Source organism: Geospiza fortis, unplaced genomic scaffold, assembly GCF_000277835.1.
Source record: "Geospiza fortis unplaced genomic scaffold, GeoFor_1.0 scaffold145, whole genome shotgun sequence".
Lineage (NCBI taxonomy): Eukaryota > Metazoa > Chordata > Aves > Passeriformes > Thraupidae > Geospiza > Geospiza fortis.
Genome location: NW_005054362.1, coordinates 4,004,207 through 4,024,718, shown reverse-complemented (window position 1 = coordinate 4,024,718; position 20,512 = coordinate 4,004,207). Strand labels below are relative to the sequence as shown.

Sequence of the window (20,512 nt, the reverse complement as noted above, 5' to 3'; positions counted from 1 at the left end):
AGTTTATAAAGCATCACTTGGAGGCTGCTTCTCATTTCCTGGTCTTGGTGCCTGGTCAGCTTGAACCCAGCCAGCTGGACAATGGCCCTGGCCAGGGGTCTGTGCCTCCAGCTCTGTCCAGTCTCATGAGACGTGTCTGACCCGGTGTTGTTTGAAAGGCCAAGGGCTGGCAACTAAAACAGGAAAATATTTTGGATTCTTTTTAAAACCAAGTTCTGCACCAGGCCCAGATTCCAGGCTTGGCTCGTGACAAGTTCATCTTCTGCCAATCTGCCCCTCTGGCAGCACCCCCAGTGCCAGAGAGGACTCTGCATGGATGGCAAGACCATCTCCATGGCTTAAAATACTTAAAAGCACTGGTGTCCTTTATTTAGGCACATGAGCAAGAGTCCAAGGCTTCAGTTCAAGGGCTGAGGAGCCAGGTGGGCAGGTGAGGTCTGACTGTGTCCTGGTGCTTCTCCTACCCCGTGGCGATTGTCCAGATCAGGAGGGATCATCAGTGTCCACCCTGGACAGGAGATGGGCGACCTGGGCCTTCTGTGGGCCGGTGATGTGCTGAGCCATCTGCACGATGCAGTCCATGGTCAGCTCAGGGTTGGCCTGGAGCAAGCTGAAAGGCACAGGGCAGAGAGAGGTTTCCTGAGTGGCTGCAGTGAGAACTGCCTGGGCTCCACCACCTGCTGTGCCCATCCCAGGGACCCCTTCTCATGCCAGCTCCCACAGCACTCACCTCCGGATGTGCTTGAGGATGTAGTCCCGCTTCAGGTACTTGATGTTCTCCCTGATGGCTGACTGGGTGCCATCCTCCTCCTGCATGTGCTTCTCCAGCCACTCCACCACCACCTGGTTGTTGTCCCAGAGGTAGCCCTGGAGAAAGCAGCACTGTGGGCAGGGGGTTCTGCTGCCTGCACAGCCCAAGCCTCCCCGCTTCCTCCTTGAGCCTCAAATCCAGGCCATGGGATTTTTCCCCCCTAACCTGCACCTATTTGCAAACCATTTAAAAAGCAAAAGGGTAAAACATGGTTCCTTTGCATGTCCTGCTTCCTGAGGCAGGCACAGCAACATGTGTGTCATTTGAGAGCAGCCCAAATGCTAAAAACCCCATTTTTGCTCTGGGAAGTAAAAAATGTTTATTTGGGGACCATTTTGCCGTCACTGAGCACCAGTACCCAACTGGAGTCACCTGATTTGAAGAGCCAGTCCTAGACCAGGGCTGCTTCACTGCCATCCTCACACATTCCCATCACACATTGAAACCCTACTGAAATCTCTGAATGGTGGCAGAGCAAGGTGAGATCCCTCGGGATGCCCTGGCTGTGGAGGTGCCTCAGGAGGCCGGGGCTGGGGGTACCTTCTCAGCTCCTTCGGTCTCCATGAACCAGCGCCGCAGCATGGACTGGATGTGGATGTGGCTGAGCTCGCTGTTGGCCTTCAGCACCTCCCCCTTCACCATCTCCTGCAGCAGCAGCCGCCGCAGCCGCCAGTAGAGGAAGGAGCGGGCGCTCTTCCACTCCAGGATGTCCTGCGGAAACCGGAGCACAGCCCGGGTTTGCCGGCGGCTGCTGGCTCCCGGCTCCGGCGGGATGGAGGGCGGAGGACAGGGATGTCACAGGGAAGGGATTTTCCCCCCGCCTTTGCCTGTCACCTCGGAGCCCCTCCCCGGAGCCCAGCTCACCGTGATGACCCCTTTCTCCTGCATGCGGCCCGGGGTGTCGTGCAGGTCTGCGAAGCGCACGGCCACCTGGTGGTACACGGGCAGCAGCAGCTCCTCCCGCGCCTTCAGCTGCTTCTCCAGCTGCTTGCGCTGCGCCTCCGACAGCTCGGGGGACCCTGCGGGACACAGCGGGCTGAGCAGACCCCCGGTGATGCCACCTCTGTGCTCCCACATCAGCCACCACGCCCAGTGCCACAGCTCGTTCCTTGGCACACTGACACCAGAGCCACACATGGTCACAAAGAGGTCACACCACACTCGCTGCCTGCTACATGACAGGGGAGATGGCATTTGCAAGGACTTTGTGGGATCATGTTGTAGCAGGCTGGAGGGACATGGGGGAAAGGAACTCCCAATGCAGCAGGAACCAATTCAACGTGGCCATGGCCATAATTCATCTCAAAGCATGGGAGAAGACCCCAGCCCCATTTAACCCATTGACAGAACCCCCAGGAGATACAGGTGTTCTAAAGTACCACCACATCCTCTCAGCTCCACCAACAGAAGACATGAAGAGTTTTCCCAGAAGGACACTAAAGGACTCCTGGTGGTTGCCACCAAAGTGCTAGAGCCTCATAATTAACTTACCACCACCAATGTCCACAACCCAAAACTCCCTTTCCTTACCCAGCTGTCCAACAAGCTTGGCATAAACTGTATCAATCCTCCTCATGGTCTTCACCAAATCCTTCTTTCTGAACTTGATCTCCACTGTTCCTCCAGGCTCCAAAATGCCTCCCCTGGAAGGGAAGTTTGGTAAAACAAGGACTGGTGTGCACGGGAGAATAAATCCTAGGACAAGATGTCCAGGCAGCTGACACACACGGGTATTTTGGATGACACACACAGGTGTTCAAGATGCTGACCTGCTCTCCTTGTCAGCATAGAGCTCCACGTGCAGGGGGTTGATGGTGGAGTCGATGACCACCCAGGAGCCGCCGCGCAGCTCGGCGTGAGGGGGGATGTACACCAGCACCGGCTGCTTGAAGTCCCGCAGGCTGTCCACGATGAAGGCACCAAACTTCAGCATCTGGTCGTACATGTCTGAAAGCCAAAGGGACTCAGGGGCTGGGTGAACCATTGCCACTGTCCCAGCCTCCTCCCAGCTGCCCAAAGCCACCTTCTCTACTGGAGAGACAAAGCATCCTGCAAAACCAGCCAGCAGGAAACCACCAACCCCTGGGACCTCTGCCCTGCAATGCCCCATGACCTCCCCAGCCCAACTCAACCCCACATCCCAGAGTGGTGCATACCCTGGTAGGCTGGGCCATCCCAGGACCCTGTGGGGTGGCAGAGGTGACAGAGTTTTGTCACACACCATGGGAATGTGGGCATCCCAAGCACAGGTACCTTTCATGCCGCTGGAGAAGCCTCTCCAGTTGGCAAAGATCATCAGCGGGAGGTGCTCCCGGTTGAAGTCCCGAATGGCCTGGGCTGTTTTAAAAGCAGAGTCTGGAAACCAGACCTGTCCAGCCTGCTGGATTATCTGGAAAAGACAGTGAGCAGCTGAGACTGTGCCACTTCTTCCTGGCATGCCGCATGAAACAGCAGGAAGAAAACAAACTGCCCCAGCACCCCTGATTTCACCTGAATTAAGGAAAATTATGCCCAAGGATCATGCTGAGCTATTACTCCTCCCTTTCCTCCAGTTCCTCTCAGATGCCACCTGGCCCCAGCTGTACCCCACTTACCTTTGCCTCTGAGTCCAGGTTGGCAGGGTCAGCAGGTATTGTCACCTCCACGGTGCGAGTCTCAACAGCAATGACACCCACAGGGAGCCCTCCCAGCCTGTGGCAGGGCAGGGTGGGCTCAGCAAGGCCAGTTCCCCTCCACCCCAGCCCCACCAGAGAACTGCTCCCTCTCCACCATCCCAAAACCAGTGCCACAGACAGGGATTGAAGGTGAGGGGCCACACATGCAGGATCCCTGCTCCTGGCAGTACCTCGCTCTGCCAACCACCACGGTCTGAGCCCATGGCTTCATGATCTCCATGAAGCTGCCCTGGTCGAAGAAGCCGCTCTGCCAGGTCCCTTTGAGAGCTGCAGAGCACAGGAAAACATGGAGTGGTGCAAGGGCAAGCCCTGAAGGGTTCCTGAGCACCAACCCACAGCCAAGAGCATCTTCTGCACCTACAGGATGCATTTGGGAGCAGTGCTGCACAGACCTTGGGCTGTTCTCACTTACTTGGATGGGGTCTCCCTGCCAGCATCCACCTGGGGTCATAGGGCACTTTGGAAGGGATAAAACCAATTTCTCTCTCAACAGGGTCAACTATAGCAGTGACAGGCACCGGGCTCTGGTTATCCTGTAAGGGAGACCCCAAGGGCAGGTCACCAGCCAGATATGAGTGACATCCCCCTCCTTCCCCCCTGCAGTACCCTCCTACCTTGGGTATGTATGAGAGCCACTGCAGGATGGTGTAGACCCCCTCAAAGTCATCTGGGACAGTGACATGGGAAACACCGTTGTTGTGCATGATCTGCACTCCTCCCAGCTGGTTGTTGGATGTGTACACCTCCCGTCCCAGCACCTAGGGAAACACATGCTGACACAGGAGCTGCTCCCTTGCTCTGTTTGTCAGCCCAAACCTCTGCACAGGCAAATTCCCTCTAGGCTGAGGATGAATTTACACCTCTATCCAGGCTGATGTTCCATGGGACAGGGAAGGAGCACACACAGGTAGTGGTGAGAAGGACAGTGCCATGGAGGACATGCAACCAGAGCTTGGTACCTTGTTGAGAGCTGTGACACCTGTGAGGATGATGTGCGAGTTCTCCACCTGGATGACACGCTGGCCCAGCCTCACCAGGTAGGCACCGATCCCAATGGCACGACAACTCACCTGGGCACACACAAAGGGACACCTGGGGTCACTGGGGCTGCAGCACAGACCTGGAGAAGGATGCTGTGAAGGGCTTGCTGCATCCTGTCACCCCTCCCATAGTGATCTGAAGAGCCAGCAAGACAGAGGGGAGGAGCAGAGAGGGGAAGAGCCCCACTGTACCATGCTGATGGTCACTATTTCGTCATAGGCACGGGAGGACTCCCCAGCAATGGTACCAGCAGCTCTCAGGTTTTCCACCCCAAATCCATTGTCCTTCCCAATGATGTCCAGCAGGACATACCTGCAGAGAAAGTGGAGCTGTGGTGTGGGAAGCACTCACCTGCATGATGTGCCTGGCAGGATGCTGAGGTGGGAGCTGGTGGGGTTAGGGCAGAGCTTGGGGTGGCTCTGTATGTCTCATGGGATATGGGACTCACCTGGACTCCCCATCTTCCTCCACGTGCTCACAGCGCACCGAGTTCATGCTGCTGATCCTCGTGTAGTCCTGGGGAGTCAGGTACAGGTACCTGAACCCCTGCAAGGAAAGAGGAGAAGGATGACTTGTGGAGCCCCCGACACACATGCTCACATGGGACATGGCCCCTTCCCAAACCTATCCCAAACCATGCTGTGCAGCAGCTCAGGGACCAGAGCTGGACAGAGCAGCCATGCCAGCACTGACACCACCTGGGAGAAGCCAAAGGAACCATCCCCATGGTGCTGGGTGCAGGTAGGGCCTCACTCCTGCTCTAATCCCACAACTTGACATCCCAGTTTAACTCTGCTCATCCCTTCCCCAGCTAGACCCTCAGTTGTTTCCTGTGCTGCAGGAGGGGAGGTGCACACACACCTTGTAGGGCTCGGCTGGGTCCACCCAGGCCACCTGGAACATGTGCTTGATCTCGTCAGCGAAGCCGATGCGGGCGCCGCTGTTGGCGGCGATGTAGATGCGGGGGATGCCCTCAGCCCGTGCCAGCTCCGAGGCCCTCAGGAACACCAGGTCCTCCTCAGGCCCAAAGGAGCCAATCTTGTGTGTGATGTCATTGCAGATGAGCACAATGTCCCGGCCTTTGGGGTACTCGGGGGTCTTCAGCTTCATTTTGAAAGCAACCATCCCCACCTGCCTCGAAACGGCACAAGGTTACAGGGAATCTCCAGAGAGTCACAGAGTCATTTACAGAATCACAGAATTAACCTGGTTGGAAAAGACCTCCAAGATCATTGAGTCCTATGCTTGACTGATCACCACTTTGTCAACTAGACCAGAGTACTGAGTGCCACGTCCAAGAGACACTGAGGGGCTGAGCTGCAGGCAGCATTTACCAACAGACAAAATGGTTGAGGAGCATCTCCCAAGCTTTAAACACAGCCAGACTAAGCCACCAGCCATTCCCACCTGCTTCCTTTGACCAATTCAAAATCATTCCCTGCTACCTCATTCCCTCCAGGGACCCTGTTCATGTGCACAAGATGCCCCTGAGAGTCCACGACGAGCTCAGTGTAGGTCAAGATGTCCTTGGGATACAGGTCTGAGGAGCCCCACAGCTTGAAGAGAGCCTATGGAGACACAGCACATTGCTTGGAATGGTTTAGCTTGGAAGAGACCTTAAAGATCATCTAGTTTCAGGAATTCCAAGAGCTAGGAATTGGTTTAGAAATGTTTCATATAACCACAAATGTTGGAGCTTGGGCTCTTTTTGTTTTCTCATTTGACGGCCGGAGGAGAAGGACCTTTTCCTCAGGTGGGAATATTTGGGGAGGGTGGGGATAAAGAGCAGTAATTTGGACTCACCTGCCTGATCATCTCTGGGAAGTCGTACACATACGTGGTGCCCAAGGACTGTGCCTGGAAGCGCTTAGCCTGAAGCAGATCCTTGGTGACATAGGGGGTGTTGATGAGCATCCCATGCTGAGGCCCCTGCTTGTCCCCATATGACTGGAACATGATCTGGAGAGAAAAGCAGAGCATTGATGCCTTTCCTGGATGTCACGGTGACCCTTTTTCTGGAGCACTGCTGAGCCCTGCTTGGTCAAGGTGATTTTCCACCCATTTTTTTGCTATTGAGGGGACTGTCACACTGATGTGCTGCCAGTACTAGTGACACCTTAACACTGACCATCACCTCCAGCGTTCAAAACTGCCCAGCTCCACACCAGCATCAACCCAAGGAACCCAGACGGATGAAGCTCAGCACATTTTGAACAAAGCACCACCCCAACTGGATGCAGACAGATGGATGAAACCAACCCAGCTGTGGGAATGCTGTTGGAAGTTTGGGGGCTCTGGGCAGACCAGCACTGCGGGTTCACAAGGAGTTTTGCAGAAGCCCCCCTAAAGCTCTGCTGGAGCTGGCAGCACTCGGGCAGCCATGGCTGGGTTCCTGCAGTCACTACTGGGGTTACTCACGCTGCCAGTGCCGGGGTCCCTCACTTCCTTGTAGAGGCTGATGTCCAGGTAATATCCAGACTCGTTGGTGAGGAAGAGGCGGATGGGGATGGCGGTGGCAGTGGGCGTCAGGCGGATGTTGATCTTCACCTCGGCCTGCAGCACCCGCAGCTTCCAGAGGCGGCTGCCGTAGCGCATCACCATGGAGCGCACCGACTCCTCGATCTGCGCAGGAGATGGCACAAAGGGGGGTTAGTGACCTCAAGGACAACACTGGACACACAATGCCAAGGCTGGAGCAGCCCTGTTGCATGTCCACCCCAAACAGCCATTTTGGATTTGCTTTGGGTGAGCCCATTCTGTCTCTCCATGGGCCTGGTGCTGATATCCACCCTCTCCACTGTGGACAGAGAAAGATGGTGGGGGCTGGCTGCCCATCTGTGCAGTGGTCTTGAGCACAGGGGATGACAGAGCAACTTTTCCAGGACAGAGGAAACACACCTTGGACGGGTCCATGATGACGGTGGGCACAAAATTGAGGAAGATGTGGTTGCAGTCAGTGCGCACGATGGTGTTGTTGAAGGCCACCTCCAGCTCATCCATGGCCTCCAGGAGCAGCCGCTCGCCCTCGTTCTGCAGGTACTCGAAGGAAGCCTCCTGTGATGAGGCAGGTGGCTCAGCAAGGGCCAGGCCACCCCTGCACCCTCACTGCGCCCCCGGGTGCCACCCTGCCTTGGTGATGAGGTCGGAGTGGCGCACAATGGCGCGGATGAAGAAGCGGTAGTCGGTGGCCTCGGTGCCCGCCTGAACCTTGGCAGCCCCCAGGTACAGGTGCATCTTGTGGTTGGCACAGGGGATGGCCGTCAGGTCGAAGTTGCGCATGCGGCTCAGCTCCAGCTGGAAGGCGAGCGCCGGCTCCAGGTGCCGGTAGATCCGATCCTCTGCGAACTGCCAGGCACAGCCGTGAGCCAGGGCCACGCCGGCGCCTCACCGGCACCGCTCCCACGGGATCTTACCTCGTCCCTGGCTCTGAACGTGAAGAACTTTGGGAATTCTCTCTGCAGCAAAAGGGAGAGAGAAGGCAACGTGAATAGGCCTGGTCCACAGAGGACTGCTGATTCTAAAATTGATTGATTCTCCATTTAAAAAAAAAACTTTGCAGGCTTTGTTCTCCCCTAAAGGGAAAAGGGCTGGGAGGGATTGATTCATTTGGATTTCAGGAAGAAATTGTTCCCTGCGAGGGAGGTGAGCCCTTGGCACAGGCTGCCCAAAGAAACTGTGGCTGCCTCACCCCTGGAAGTGTCCCAGGCCAGGTTGGAAAGGGTTTGGAGAAACCTGGGACAGTGGAGAGTTCTACCCCATGGCAGGGAGTGGAACAGGATGAACTTTAAGGTTCCTTCTCACCCCAAACGCTCTGGGCTTCTACTCTGTGATGGCTCCTAAAGGCAGCTTAAAGCTATGGAGTGGCTCTGCAGGAACCACATTACTGGAAACATGAGCAGGATAAAGGATTATATAGGAGATGAATCACTCATTGAATTGCTCATTAATTAATTCCCAGCTCCTGAAGCACAGTGGGTCCATCCATCACTCAGAGCTGTGTCTGTAAGGTATTTACAGATGTCAGAATCTCAATTGCACTCACCTGCTGGGCAATGAGGAATGTGATTCTCCGGAGACCACATTCAACAAGGATATTTTTCTACACAGAAACAGAAAATGCCACCAGTTAAGAGAGCTTAAACATCTCCACCAAGGGAGCAAACAAAACCTAAACTGCAGCATTTTGGGGTGCACTGCATGGAGAGGAGGCAGTGTCTTGGGGTACAGTGTTCTGGCTTGCAGGGTTAACAAAAAGAGGGTCCAGCCGCAGCAACAGACCTTGGACTGGGCAAAGGCTCTGAAGATGGGCACCAGCTTCTCATCTTCCACGTGGTCAGCTGAGCAGAGCGCGATGTTGAGGATGTGGATTGGCTCCTCACGAATGTTCTGGCAACAAAACCCTACAGTCAACCCTGGCCAGCAGCATCAATGCTGTCCCAACACCACCTGGGGGTGCCAGCAGCAGCTTCATGCCCACCTTGGTGTCCTCCTCATCGTAGGTGGTGGCCTGTGCATCACTAAGGAGCCCGCTGTCCGACGAGGAGTTGGAGAAGCACGAGATCACTTCATCAAAGTTCCTGCCCAAACAGCAGAGGTGGGGTCACAAGCCAGCATGTTGTGCCCACCTCCTGCCTGAAGGGACAGCGCCAGGGACCCACTGTGACAGTGTGACAGGGACACAGGTACCAGCACAATGGCCCCACCATCCCACAGCCAACCCGCAGCTTATGAAATGCAGCTCTGAGCTCTGCTGCGTTAATGTTCAAAGGGATTTAATCTGTGCCATGTAAGCTTTCCCCATATTCCTCATGTCCCCACAAGGTAAGTGTTGTACTGAGAATACCCAGTTTGCAGCTATGCTGGGAACGGGAGCTGCCTCTAGCACAGTCCAGCTGCTCCCAGTTGTGGCTTTTCCACGCCATTTTGCTCTCCAATGACCCAAAATGCACAAACTCTAGCCAGGTATGTCCCTGCACCCCCACCTTGTGAAATCTTCAAATCTGCGGAAGGCCACCATGACTCCCATCCTCTGGCTCGTGGGGGAGAAGCCGCTGTCCATGAAGAGCTCAGTGCTGTGCCGGGCCAGGTCAGGGTTGGAGATGCTGATAGGGACGGATATCCTGCCATGGGGAGCAAGTGTCAGCTGTGGAGAAGGCACCATGTGGGACTACACAGCTCCCACAGGGGACCCTGACCCAGAGAAGGCTCATCCTGCTCCACTGGCAACAGGACGGTGTGGTGGCAGCACCCACTTTGCACAGAGGGGATGATACAAACCTCAAAGCTTTGTGAAAAGAAAAGCTTTGTGTCCAGGGGAGCAGGACAGGTGTGTGGGAGGGACCCCTGTACCTGTTGGGGTGGGAAGAGGGCAGCATGAACTGGAACTCCACGAGGCAGGTGCCATCAGAGAGCTGCTGGTGCTGCAGGCTGTGCAGCTCGTAGGCGATGTACCCCCGCCGCACGTACACCTGTGAGGGGACACAGGAGGTATCCCCTTGCCCCTGCCACCCCAGGGCCCCCCATGCCACCCTCAGGCCCCCTCTGTGCCCCCCAGGCCTCACCTCCAGCGCTGCCATGCGCACCACCTTGTTGGTGTGGTAGAAGAACACGGGGAGCACATCAAAGATGGAGGTTTCTGACAGGATCAGTTTCTGTGGGAAGAAAGGAAAATTTAGAGCAAGGATGAACTGAGACCTCCCTGCTCTATTTACGGGGTCCCTCAATGTGGAGCTGTGCAGGACTGGTCACCAGGGTGCCATGGAACACCCAGCCCACCATGGGGAAAGCACTAAAGCCAAACATGAATCCATACATCTGTTCCCTCCCAAATGGAACATGGAGCAATGCATAGGGACTGGCAGCACTGGGGTGCATGCCCTCCTCTGCTCCACACAGCCACTAGTGCAGGGCTTTGAGTGATTTTTAGCTGTTTTTAAGACTAAACCACTTCCAGCCAGACCCCCTCCCTGAAGCCACCCGAATTCCCTCTGGAAAAATGTGCAATTCCCAACCTTCAGGTTCTCAGGGCAGTACTCATGTCCGTACATGTCGATAGCAGAGATGAAGATGGACTCAACCTGGTTGTGCCGCAGCTCGTAGGAGGGCATGTGAGAGGCAATGAGCACCTGCCAGGGGAGAGAGGAGCTGGGAGCCTGGGGGACAGGGATAGGGACAGGAATGGGATGGCACTGCATGGTGCTGGCTGACCTGCCGGGCTCTCAGAGCCACTTTGGAGTGCTCGGTCTTGCTGAGCTGTGTCAGCTCATGGAGGATGGTTGTCAGCTCATCTGTCAGCGTGGGGTCACGGCCACACAGCTGGTCCTGCAATGTCACAACCACCATGGCTCAGCTCAGGTTCATCATTGTGTGGGATGGCTTCACCTTGCACCCCCAGCCCCATGCAGCCAAAGGGGACAAGACCCAAGGCACAAAAATGGGCTCTCTTTGACCCAAGCATAGTCACACAACACCACAGAGGGAAAATAATTAAAATAAATAATGAGGCAGGAATGGACACTTAAGCAGAGCAGAGCTGTCTTGACTCTTCCCTGCTACCAGCCTTTGCTCCTGGAGTCTCAGGCATGAGCTGTACTCACAATTAACATGATCACCAGCTGGTTCTTCTTGGCCACCTGGGCATGGGAGAAGATGCTCTCCAGCACGGGGGTCATGTTGGGTTTGCACTGCTCCCGCAGGCTGATGACACACTTGTCGTAGTGAGCTGTGGGGCAGGGTCTGGTGAGCCCTGCAGCTCCTCCAGAGAGCCCTGCAGTTCCCCCAGAGAGCCCCGAGCCCTCACCATGCTGGAATTGTGTCTCCACTTGCAGGTAGCGCCTGAGCAGGTCCAGCACCACTGCCTTCATGTAGCCCCGGATGCCGCTGCGGTACCTGGGGAGCAAAGAGCCCATCATGCTGTGAGGAGGTGGCTGTGGGGGGACATGGGGGTCACCGACAGTATGGGGCTCACCTCTGCACCAGCTGCACCAGGCTCTGGGTGTTCATGAAGAAGACCTCCCGCTCAGCCTTCCTCTGCAGAGTGGCTGCATGGGTGTCCAGCACGTTGGCAATCTGTGGGGAGAGGGGACAAGGTCCAGGGTGGCTCAGGGGCATGAGGCTGCCATCTCCTCCTTTGCTTACTCCACCCAGAGCCTTTCCCTTGTTTTTTTTCCCCATATTGAAAAATGCAAAGTAACAAATGAATATAAAAAAGAAAGGCACACATAGAAGCAAATACACATATAAAATATCAACCTCCACAGATTTCCCTCCCTCGTTTCATTTGTTATAAAATCTTGGCAGCACAAATTGAGGCAGGAGCTCCCAGCTGGCTCCAGTGAAGAGGATGTGAGCCCCCTTTGGCACTCACCTGCTGGCTGGGGAAGCGGCAGAGCACGGAGGTGATGTTGCTGGCGTACTGCGCCATCACCTTCCGGATGGACTTCTCCACAGCCAGCGGGATCCGTCCCGAAATGCTCGTCATGATCTCCTGCAGCTCCAGCAGGGGCAGGGCAGGGTCCCGCAGGGTCTTCATCAGCTGTGCCACCCACTCCTTCACCTGCAGGACCAGAAGCTGGTGCTGCTGGACTTGGCCTCGTGGCAACTGGGTGGAACCCATGGTGCCTGACACCCACCTTGGTCTTGAAGTAGGGCTCAGGCAGGCAGTAGCCGTTCATGACATTGGTCAGGTTGTCCAGAACATTGCGCAGAACCTGGTGCTGCTTCTCACCGGTGATGGGGAGGGTCTGCTGGGCTGGGAGCCCCCCTGTGAATGGCTGTGCCTGAAGAGGGCAGAGGGAGGTGGGCTCAACTGTTGTTGTTGGCAGAAACAGAGCTCCCAAGAGCTGCAGCTGCCCCAGAAATCCAGCAGAGCCCATGGTACGGGTCAGATATGAGGAAGCACCTGACATTGAGCATAGTGGATCTGACAGTGTCTCATGATGAAAATAACATGGAAAAACTGGAGATTTTAATGCAATAAATGCACTTTTTAGTGCATGTGAGCGCCTGCACATCGAGGAAGCAGACCAATCCATGTGGAGCAGCACTTGAACCCAAAGACAACCCAAGGACATGGCATGTGATGCCCCACTGGAGCAGCTCCTCCATTTTGGCTCCTGGGGAGCATTCCCAGGATGCCAGCTGGGAGCTGGCAGGAGGGGATAGCAGCCCCTAGGGGACTCACAGGCTTCACTTTGGAGGGATCATCCAGCTGGAGGCGGGCGATGATACAGCCGGCCTCCAGTAGCGCCCCCGGCCGCTTGATGTAGTGCAGCTGCCCCGCCTCCTCCACCGCCAGCGTCATGATGATCTTCATCACCTGGCGAGGAAGGCACACGGTCACCAAGCCAGCAGCACCAAAAATGCTGCTCCTCCAGCTCTTCTGCAAAGCTCACCTCGATCTCTGCATAAACCTTCCCCTCGTCCACGTGGCCGCCGTCCTCCACCATGTACTGCAGCAGCTTCCCCGCGCACGGTGAGCGCAGCACCGTCGGGTCCTTCTCCTTCTCGAAGGTGCACGTTTTGTTGCCGATGGTAATCCGGTACCTAAGGGACAGGGAAAGGTGTCACCAGCCGGCTGGTGGCCATTGGGGAGGAGGGATGAGGGCCCTGGCAAAGGGTACCTGTCGATCTCCTCTTTCATGTAGGTGGTGTAGCTGCAGCCGTCGTAGGAGAGCAGCAGCCCTCCGTCGTTGAGCCGGTGCACGTCGATCTCGATGTGCGTGCGGTTCATGATGACCACGTAGGTGGTCAGCGACTGGCGGGCCACCTGCGGGCAGGGGACACCCTCAGTGCAACCCCAAAACACACTGGACAGCAAGGCTGGGAGCTGGGGAGGCACCTCCCCATGCTCAGTGCAATGGCTGCTGCCATGGGATGGGGCTGTGCTAGGAAGGCAGGAGGCACAACCTCAGGCTGCACCCAGGAGCTGTTCAACTCTGCCCAGAGCTGGTTTAACTCACAGCCCAGAACTGGTTTAACTCAACTCACAGCCCAGAGTTGGTTTAACTCACAGCCCAGAACTGGTTTAACTCAACTCACAGCCCAGAACTGGTTTAACTCACAGCCCAGAGCTCATGCAGCACATGGCTCACCTGCCACGTTCATCCTGAGTAAGGAGTTTTGCATGAAGTCCAACTAATTTGGTTTAAAAGCAAGAAAATGAAGTCCCTTAATAAACTCAGGGCAACGGGGTGTATGAAAATGTCTGTCAGGTTAAAATGAGGTTATTAAGGCTATGAGGTTATTAAGCTCATTTTTATGTTGCCCATTTTTAAAGGACAGCTTTGTATTTATTTCAGTTTTCTCCCTTGGGACAGAAGCATGTCCTTGACCCTTTGAGAAGCACTGTGGCTGGTTTGGGGGCAGCACAGCCCTGTCCTCACCTGCAGAATGTACTTCACACCCTCATAGAGCAGCTCCACATCGACAATGTTCAGCAGAGAGGCTGCTGGCAGCACCTGGCCCCTGAAACACAATGGAGGGATCAGGCCTCAGGGCATTCCCAGCCTCTCCAAGCTGTGGGATGTCAGCAGTGCTCCCAGTCCTGGTGGGAGGGCACAATGGTGACCAGAGGGGACAAGTGTCAGCTTTAAGTGACCCACATGAGCACCTTGCACAGCCAGACCTGGAGGGAGGCCAGGCACTGGGAAAACACTCAGATAAGGCACATGGGAGAGCCCTGGGAGTCCTCCAAGCCTGGAAGAATAACCTTGATATTCAACAACAAAAACAAACTGCACAGCCAAGCCACTTCCCCTTGAAAACTGTTTTCCCAGCCATGGGAAGCCTTTCCTACTGTCCAAAGTGATAGCTGAGGATCCAGATACCCCTGTCCCTGCCTGTCACAGTGCTACTGTCACTAAATTTGTAAAGCAAAACTGGAAGGAAAATGTCCCAGAAGAACAACACTCAGGTCTCCACTGTGGCTGCCCCAGTCCTGGAATTCCTCAAGGCCAGGTTGGATGGGGCTTGGAGCAACCTAATCTGGTGGAATCAGATGACTCCACATGACTGAGCCCCCCCTGTGCAGCCCCCACTCCGCACCTCTCCAGCGTGTGCAGGAAGTCACTCATGCACGTTCTGAAAGCAGCATCTGCCACGTTCAGGGCACCACAGACAACCCCCAGCATCGTGTCTGGCTTCTCTGCCTGCGGGGGCAAAACCAACAGGGTTTGGATCTTAACCCAAGGAAAGGAAGTGGTGACCACAGGGCATCACCCCCACCTGCATTTTCTCGGCGATCAGGTGGTCCAGCCAGCCCGTGTGGATCTCATTGTTCTGGAAGCTCTCTGTCTCCAGCAGCTTGATCAGGTATTCCACCGTGGTCCGGAAATCCCCACGGATAGACAGCTCCTTCAGGGCCACCACCATGTTCCTTTCAGGGAGAAAAGCCCTTCATTGATGACTGAGAAGGTGGCACTTGGCGCCCAGCAGAGGGAACTGGGGAGTTTCAGAGCCTAGGGCAATGAGCTCCTGAGCCCCCAGCACCTTTATAACCACTGCACGGTTTGGGTTGAAAGGGACCTTAAAAATTCTCTTGTTCCACCCCCTGTCATGGCTTGGGACACCTCCCACTAGATCAAGTTACTCCAAGCCCCATCAGCCTGTCCATGAAACTGCTGCTCAGTTCCTGATGGACACTGGTGCTGATCGCACTAAGCAATGCCCAGCAGACGACTTCATGTCCTTGAGGACCAGGTGGATGAACTGAGACTGTAGCACAACCACAGTCCAAAACATTCTGGCTTTGGTCAGACAGCCAGGTGCTTAGCACAGCAGCACCATTCTGGTCCTGTCAGATAAAAAGCACTTTTCCCAGCTCACACACCAACTGTGACTCCTCCCAAGGACACGCCCTCCAGCTCATCCTGCCACACTCACGAGGTGGCCTCCTCCCGGTTCTCTCCCCATGAGAAGCAGTGTCCAAACTGGGAATCAGCAAACTCATGCAGCCCTCCAGCTGCTGCCACGCTGAAGTACCCCCAGACGTTCTTGCTGCTGCGGAAGTTCAGCTCCTGCACCGTCCCCGAGCTGGGCTTGAAACCCTGAGCCAAAACAGAGCAGAGATGGAGGAACCAGGATTGAGACTCGTGCAGCAAGACAGGGAAGGGGAACCCCCATGGACTGCACCGATCCCATGAACATTGTCTGGCTGGGGAGGACCATGCCCAGTTCAACCCCACAGGTGGCAGCGTCCCCTTGTCCCCACCCCGACCCCAGCTCACCTCCTCAGGGTTCTCGCTGGTGATCCGGGCAGCAATGACGTGGCCCCTGGGCACGGGGGGGTTGGAGGGGCTGTGGAAGGAGATGGGGGTGTCCCCCCAGGGGCTCTCCCCATAGAGCACCCGGATGTCTTTTATCCTGTGCAAGGGGATGCCCATTGCAATCTGCAGGAGAGACAAAGGCCTGAGCTGCCAGAGAGACACCGCCAGAGTCTGAATGGAGAGTTCCCAATGGGAAGCCAGAGTAGAAGGAAAGCTGCCACACCTCTTTCACCTGCACCCTCCATGCTGGGATAGGGGGCAGCTTCCCTCTGCCAGGCTCCAGCCCAGTGCTCCTCCCTAAATGCCCAAACTGCCTCCTCTAACACCCCTGCAGTGAGCCGTGTGTGCAGGTACCTGCAGCTGGGCAGCCGGGAGGTTCACGTCCGCCACCATCTCCGTGCACGGGTGCTCCACCTGCAGCCGGGGGTTCAGCTCCAGGAAGTGGAAGCTCCCGTCCTCCCCATACAGATACTCCACGGTGCCTGCACTGACGTACCCAACCATTTGCGCCAGGCGGACAGCGCACTGCGGGAGAGGGAAACCCCTGGATCATGGAATCCCAGCTTGGAAGGGAACAGCAGGATCAGCATCCAGCTCCTGCTTGTGCAGAGGACACCCCCAAAACCTAACGCGTGCCTGGAAGTCCAAACGCTCCCTGGACTCTGGCACACTTAGGGCTGTGATTGCTTCCCTGGGGAGGCTGCTCCTGTGCCCCACCACCCTAGACAGGGAGTCCTGCTCAGCTCAGGATCCCTCCCTTCCTTAAAACCTCAATAAACCCAGCCCAGTTTCCCACTAAAACCTCCTGCTGCCCTTAGGCCACCCACCTTCTCCATCATCTCGGTGACAGCGGGGGCAGCGATGGTGGCGGGTGCCTCCTCAATGATCTTCTGGTGGCGGCGCTGGATGGAGCAGTCGCGGCTGAAGAGGGAGATGGCGTTGCCGTACTCATCTGCCAGGACCTGCACCTCCAGGTGCCGCGCGTGCTGTGCCAGCTGCATCAGGAAAATGGGAGATCCGGGCGCCTCCGCCTGCACCTGCAGTGGGGGAGAGAGTCCTGCTCTAGCATCACTCCCCGAAATTCATCCCAGGATGGAGGCAGAGCTGCGGCAGGAAGTGGGAGGTGCCCCGGGCGGGAGCAGGACCCTGCCGGGATAGGACGGAACAGGGATGGGGGTTCCAGGCACCTCTCACCTGCCGGAAACACGCACTAAATTCGTCTGCTGCCTCCACTTTTCGGATGCCTTTGCCCCCGCCACCTTCTGCTGCCTTGATCATCAGGGGGTAGCCGATCCTTGTGGCCACCTGAGAGGGTCAGGGCTGGGGTGACTGTAGTGTTTGGACCCCAGCACACCACCCTGAAAGCCCACACAATTCCAGGCATCCCCGAGCAGGATTATCCCAAGTGACATTCATTCAGTGAGACAAACTGCTGCTGGCACAGCCTTGTGTCACCAAGGTGTGTGCTGGGAGGCAGAAGGACCAGGACAGGCAGGCTCTGAGGAGGAATCATGGTGGGCAAGAGATAAGCAGCTGCCTACAGGCTCAGCTTTACCTCCAGGCCTTCCTCCACGTCCTTCACGCAGCCCTGCGCGTACGTCTCCAGGGGGATGCTGATGGCCTGCTGCTGATTCTGGTCCTCCTCAGACCACTGAGCCACCAGACCTGCAGATATGGCCAGGGCTGTGGTCACCACCAGGGTGGCACAGCTGGGGTGGCATGCTGGGTGTGACCAGGGAGCTGAGGATTCCATCATTTCTCCTGTTTCCTTGCACTCCAAAATCCTATCTCCAAAATCCCTCTGCCCGAATCAGCTGCTGCAATGGGGTCCCCAATATGTGTGGCCAGATGGACCAAAGATCCCCATCCTGGTGCTTGTTTTGGGGGAAGGAGAGGCAGGGAGGAGGGAAGAGAGGAGCAGGGAGGGTGTGGGGGCTGTGAAGAGGCACTCACCACTCCCACTCCACGGCAGTGTGGGGATCTCCAGGGTCTGAGCCACGATGGTGGAGGCAACTTTGTCCCCCAGTGCCCACATGGCATCACTGGGGGGACCTTTGGAGAGGGAGAAAAGAGCTGAGGGGATGCTCAATCCACCAGCCCATCCCCACATCACTGAGCTGGCCCCACCAGCCTTCTGCAAGGACTGGGGATGCAGGAAAGGAACCTCCCCAAACCCACTGCCCAGCTCAGGACTGGGAATCCCACAAGGTCTGCTCCCACCCAGTGTTCCTCTGTGAACACTGCATCAGCCTGAACATTACAGGGAAACCTAAAAAACAGCAGGATTCCTGGGAGTGCCCCAGGAAACCAGCCTGAGGACTGCCACTCCATGGGCTGGGCATGCCAGAGGCACCAAAGGGGCATTCCCAGTGCAGTGTCCCTGGCAGTGACTGTGAGTGCACACACCAGCCCAACTCCCAGCACAGAGAAGCAGAGAGACCTTACCTAGAAAAGCTATCCCGTTTTTCTGCAGCAGCTCTGGCAGCTTGTGGTTCTCTGAGGCGTGTCCCCAGCCAGCCCACACCGCCTGGCACAAGGAGAAGCAGCAGTGGGTGGCATCTCCCACCGTGCCCAGCTCCTCAGCACACAGGGACATGACCCCCTTATGGGGTGTCCCCTCTGCTCAGGAACTGCCCTTGGCACGGAGGTGGGAGACACAAATGGCCACTACCTGGACTGGGATCCGCTTGGAAATGTCCACAATCAGCTCCACGTTGGCGTAGTTGTTGTTGTTTGTCCCTCCAGGGACAGGCACGTAGTGATCTGCCATCTTGATGTACTCTGCAAGAGAGCACGGGGAGCGGTGGGAGCCAGATCCCTGAGCCAGATCCCCTGAGCCAGATCCCCTTCCCAAATCCTCCATCCCGGGGAGGCTGGAGCAGGGAAAAATTATTTACTCCTGGATTTGGCTACGCAGGAGTAAACTGTGTGACTCCAGGCTGTGCAGAGCCCTCAATTGCCAGGCAGGAAAGGGCTGCCCCAGCTCAGCCCCAGGCAGGGAACTTCCTTTTTGGGGATATTTTCAGGAATTACCTGCGTTAGCCTTGAGGTCCTCGGGGGTGACCATGACCACGAAGCGAATGGCGCGCTCGTTGCGGAACATCTCGTAGGCCCAGCGGCGGATGGAGCGCATGCACTTCACAGCAGCAATGCCATTGTTGGCAATGAGGACCTGGGGACACAGGGACAGGGGGTGGCAGGGTGAACCCTGGCCTTGCTACCCCAAGGGATGGCACTGTGTGGTAATGTTCCTCACTCGGGGTCACCAAATGTAGGAATTGAGGGCATCCCCGACATGGGAAGAGATGAGAATCTTGACTCCATGTTTCAGAAGGCTGATTTATTATTTTATGATATATATTATATTAAAAGAAAATGATACATTAAAACTATACTAAAGAATAGAAGAAAGGATTTCATCAGAATGCTTGAAAGGAATAAAAAAGAGTGATAATAAAATCTTGTGACTGCTCAGAGCCTCGACACAGGTGGCTGTCGTTGGTCATCAAGTAAAAACAATTTCACAAGCTGGGTAAACAATTCTCCAAATCACATTCCAAGGCAGCAAAACATGGAGAAGCTGAAGCTTCTCAGCTTCTAAGGAGAAAAGATCCTAATGAAAGGATTTTTCATAAAATATGTCTGTGACAGCAGTGCAGGGGGGTTGTGCTAATCAGGAGATTTCCAACAGCTGGTTGTACACCCCAGCAGAGCATGAGACTCCTCAACAACACTGCTGATGTCTGGCACTGGGCATAACCAAGGATGGGATTTTGGCCATCGTTTGTGCCAAGCTGCTGCATGGGGCTCCCTGTCCCAGCCCATGAGAGCGAGTGAAGCCATGGGATGAACAGCTCTGGGGTGCCATTGCTCCAAGCCTGGCAGACACAGGACATTTGGGCAGTGCTCAAAGACATCCCTGTGAAAAGCAGTGACGTGTGGGACAGACCTTCTCGATGACACGGTTGCCCCCAAAGCGGGTGACGAACTCGGCTGGGGAGGCAACGGAAAAATCCCGCTGCAGGTCCATCTTCCTGTGGCTCCTCTTCGCCAGGTTTGGCCCCGACATGCTGGGCCTGTGGTGGGATGTGGTGGCAGCCAGGAGCCCAGGACCACCCCAGAGAGCCTAGAGCTACTCCAATGAGCCCTCCCCCAGCCCCAAAGCCCCTGCAAAGCCTGTTCTGCAAAGGTCACCAACCATATTTACAATGTGACTCAGGCAGGACATAAGGAAATTCCTTATCTGTGGAAGGATGGAAGAGCAGCATGGATACTGCTGGCAGCACCACCTCAAACCCTGTGTGGCAAGAGCCACCGTCGGGCTATCGAGTGTCACAACATGTCCCTGCAGCTAAAGGTTTGTTATTTTTAGCCAGAGCAGAGCAGCCGGAGGGGGCAGGCAGCAGCATTTGGCTTCCAAGTTGTTTCTTCTCGATATCAGCTGTGCTCCCATGGGAGCTTCCCGGTGCAGCCAGCAGGGAGTGAGCTGCCCCACATCCAAACCAGAGATTTTGGAGGGCACCCCCTGCCCTGGTTCTTGCAGGTGGCACTGCTGTCACACAGCCAAGGACACTGGCTCTCCTCCCTTCAAAGGCAGCAGGATTGGGGGAATCACCTTGTGGTTCCGAGGAGCACCAGCACATGTGCACCCCAATTTTACCAACAGTAATGTACCCACCACAAGCACCCGCCCTCCCTAACCGGGACATCCCTATCCGACC

At 56.0% G+C, this 20,512-nt stretch overlaps 1 protein-coding gene across 1 annotated transcript; it reads right to left on the bottom strand.

Annotated features, from left to right (window-relative positions):
- Positions 1-338: 338 nt before the first annotated feature.
- On the bottom strand, positions 339-19,872 carry ACACB (acetyl-CoA carboxylase beta). The gene is made up of 51 exons (XM_005424108.2): positions 19,741-19,872; positions 18,825-18,963; positions 18,463-18,572; positions 18,237-18,318; positions 17,745-17,843; positions 17,347-17,456; positions 16,986-17,096; positions 16,619-16,828; positions 16,146-16,316; positions 15,753-15,914; positions 15,409-15,572; positions 14,752-14,902; positions 14,572-14,675; positions 13,911-13,992; positions 13,149-13,294; positions 12,921-13,071; positions 12,710-12,844; positions 12,159-12,305; positions 11,894-12,082; positions 11,495-11,595; positions 11,327-11,415; positions 11,124-11,248; positions 10,735-10,848; positions 10,539-10,652; positions 10,089-10,178; positions 9,877-9,995; positions 9,510-9,647; positions 9,005-9,104; positions 8,806-8,913; positions 8,570-8,626; positions 7,941-7,982; positions 7,657-7,872; positions 7,426-7,581; positions 6,946-7,149; positions 6,331-6,486; positions 5,973-6,095; positions 5,389-5,658; positions 4,976-5,073; positions 4,719-4,839; positions 4,446-4,556; positions 4,101-4,244; positions 3,899-4,019; positions 3,657-3,753; positions 3,406-3,502; positions 3,065-3,200; positions 2,581-2,758; positions 2,342-2,454; positions 1,676-1,830; positions 1,352-1,522; positions 731-867; positions 339-610 (listed from the first exon to the last, which is right to left on the bottom strand). The coding sequence occupies exons 1-51, from the start codon at positions 19,858-19,860 to the stop codon at positions 484-486; spliced, it is 6,711 nt and encodes a 2,236-aa protein (XP_005424165.1). The 5' UTR covers positions 19,861-19,872; the 3' UTR covers positions 339-483.
- Between the last annotated feature and the right edge of the window lie 640 nt (positions 19,873-20,512).

Coding starts and splice junctions, on each gene's coding strand:
- ACACB (XM_005424108.2), bottom strand. CDS start 19,860: ATGTCGGGGCCAAACCTGGCGAAGAGGAGCCACAGGAAGATGGACCTG. Junction 7,150..7,425: donor TCATCATGGACCCGTCCAAG/GTGTGTTTCCTC, acceptor TCTCCTGCGCAG/ATCGAGGAGTCGGTGCGCTC. Junction 4,020..4,100: donor GGCTCTCATACATACCCAAG/GTAGGAGGGTAC, acceptor TCTCCCTTACAG/GATAACCAGAGCCCGGTGCC.